We start from the raw sequence: 2170 nt of genomic DNA, 5'->3' as shown, positions 1-2170 counted from the left end.
GGGGGTCGTTAAACATAAAAAATTTTACCTCCGTTGAAAATTTTTTCAATGTACCTTGAAACAAAGCTGTTGCTATTAAAAATGGGAAAATAAAAGCATAGATAATCAAAAGCCGATTAACCAGGTATGCTACTATTTCTATGTTGTACTATTGTTTTATGGAAATTTGCACCTGTGTTAGCCTTTTCACACAATCATTTTAGGCCTTAAGACGATCTGAGCAGAGGAGCTGTTGTTAAATTTTTAAAAATAGAAAATAGGGTCGCCCATCAAAGTTTTCACCGTGATATACGAGGTGATGCCATGGTAACATGGAGTTAAGATCGTTGCTTCGGGAAACGTTTTTGCTTTTTTCAAAAATGAGAATTTGAATTTCGACCAAATATTTCATGGCTAAATACGTTTATGTGCAACCGATACCACAGATTGAGAAACTACAATAGTTGTGTTTTTTTCAAAATTTTGAGCTCAATACATTTGAACAGCTGGCCGACGAATGCTTTTCTTTCAGTGATGAATGAAGCTGGGGTACCTTTTAGTGACATTCTATTTGGTCGCTTTTAAGGACAAGCGGGCTAACCCAGATTTGGGGGTTTCCAGAAATCTTGACCTACACCAAAAGTGGGCTTTGCCCTACCTATAGGAGAAGTTTGGTTTCGTTAGTGTGTATCATTGTTTGGTTATAGAGATAAGTATCCTTGTCTTTTAATGAAACTGAACAAGGGGCAAAAACTTAACCTTTGATTTTTTTTTAAATTGATGGAGGCGTAGGGCTTTGTGTCAGAGTCAGAGACAGAGTTGATAAAATTATTTTGCACCATGACAAGGTTTCCAGCTAAAATCAAAGTAAAGGACACATCCCAACAAAGGTATTCTGTTTATTGACCACGTCGAATATTTCGGTTGATTATACAGCTCCGTTAATGGGTCATACCGAATAAAATGTATAGATGCTGCGTTGCATTGAATTGAATGCTTTCATGACTACAAACGGGTGCACAGGTTGGGCGTCATCAAGTCTACTAAAGTACACACCCCAGAAACACAAGACCTTAAATGTCATTTCAGTGTAGTAAAAGTTTTTAAAGTTGAGTGGGTAGTTGGTGGGTGCTCCAGTGTGGTTTGTTCCTTTTTCCTATCAAACATTTATCGTCCTTATCTCACCTTCTTTTTGTGATTGTTACCCTCTTGTAAGTGAAACACCTCTAATCTTCGGCACATATGTGTCCTATTGTGTTTAAATTTTGGTGTTGCTAGTGCCGTAAAAAACAATGTTACTGAAACGTTTTAGCCTGCCTATATCCCTGCCTATTGGTCTGTCAGTATCAATTAATTATTTTTTAAAAAAAGTTTTGGTCTCAGTACTTTTGAACACTCGGCCGACGAATGTTTTTTGTTGTTGTACTGTGATGAATGGAGCAGAGGATTCGTATCCCTGTTGTTGTTTGCTATTTTTCGTATATTACCTGTCTTCGTCGTCGTTGTTGTTCTCTTCATTGTTATCAGAACTGTTGTTGTTGTTGCTGTTGTTGTTGTTGTCGTTGTCGTCATCGTCGTCATCGTCGTCGTCGTCGTCGTCGTTGTTGTTGTTGTTTTTGTTGTTGTTGATGATGATGATTATGATGATGATGATGATGATGATGATGATGATGATGATGATGATGATGATGATGATGATGATGATGATGATGATGTAGAAGTTTCGTACATTTGTTTTCGTTCGTAGGCCTTACTCGTTTCGTATGCAATCTTAAAAAATTGTATTTGTTCTGTATGTGTCAGTGGACGAAGGAGCTGTGCGAGAAAGATTCTGACGGAGATGGGAGGACAAACGGGGATGAACTTGGTGACCCGGACTGTGAATGGATGTTACTTGGGGTACCATCTAGAACTGAGAGTATCACCAATCCCGGTGAGAGATTTGATGTTGTTGTTATTGCTGTTGTTGTTGTTGTTGCTGCTGTTGTTGGTGATGGTGGTGGTGGTGGTGGTGGTGCTGATGGTGTTGGTGTTGTTGTTGTTGTTGTTGTTGTTGTTGTTGTTGTTGTTGTTGTTGTTGTTGTTGGTGGTGGTGGTGCTGATGTTGGTGTTGTTTTTTATATTGATGTGGTTGCTGATGATGTTGCTGTTACTAGTATTGTTGTTCATAGTGTTGCTGTTATTGTTGTTG

The 2170-nt window shown here is 38.5% G+C and overlaps 1 protein-coding gene across 2 annotated transcripts in view; it reads left to right on the top strand.

Annotated features, from left to right (window-relative positions):
* LOC106011646 (temptin-like) overlaps nucleotides 1-2170 on the top strand; it is a 7960-nt gene that overhangs the window by 2181 nt on the left and 3609 nt on the right. For both annotated transcript variants that reach the window (XM_013082009.2, XM_013082008.2), the window contains exon 3: nucleotides 1783-1912. In XM_013082009.2, coding sequence (XP_012937463.1) covers nucleotides 1783-1912 — 130 coding nt within the window. The remainder of the gene's footprint in view (nucleotides 1-1782; nucleotides 1913-2170) is intronic.

Source organism: Aplysia californica, unplaced genomic scaffold, assembly GCF_000002075.1.
Source record: "Aplysia californica isolate F4 #8 unplaced genomic scaffold, AplCal3.0 scaffold00155, whole genome shotgun sequence".
NCBI classification, from domain to species: domain Eukaryota; kingdom Metazoa; phylum Mollusca; class Gastropoda; order Aplysiida; family Aplysiidae; genus Aplysia; species Aplysia californica.
This window is presented reverse-complemented; position numbering and strand designations above follow the sequence as displayed.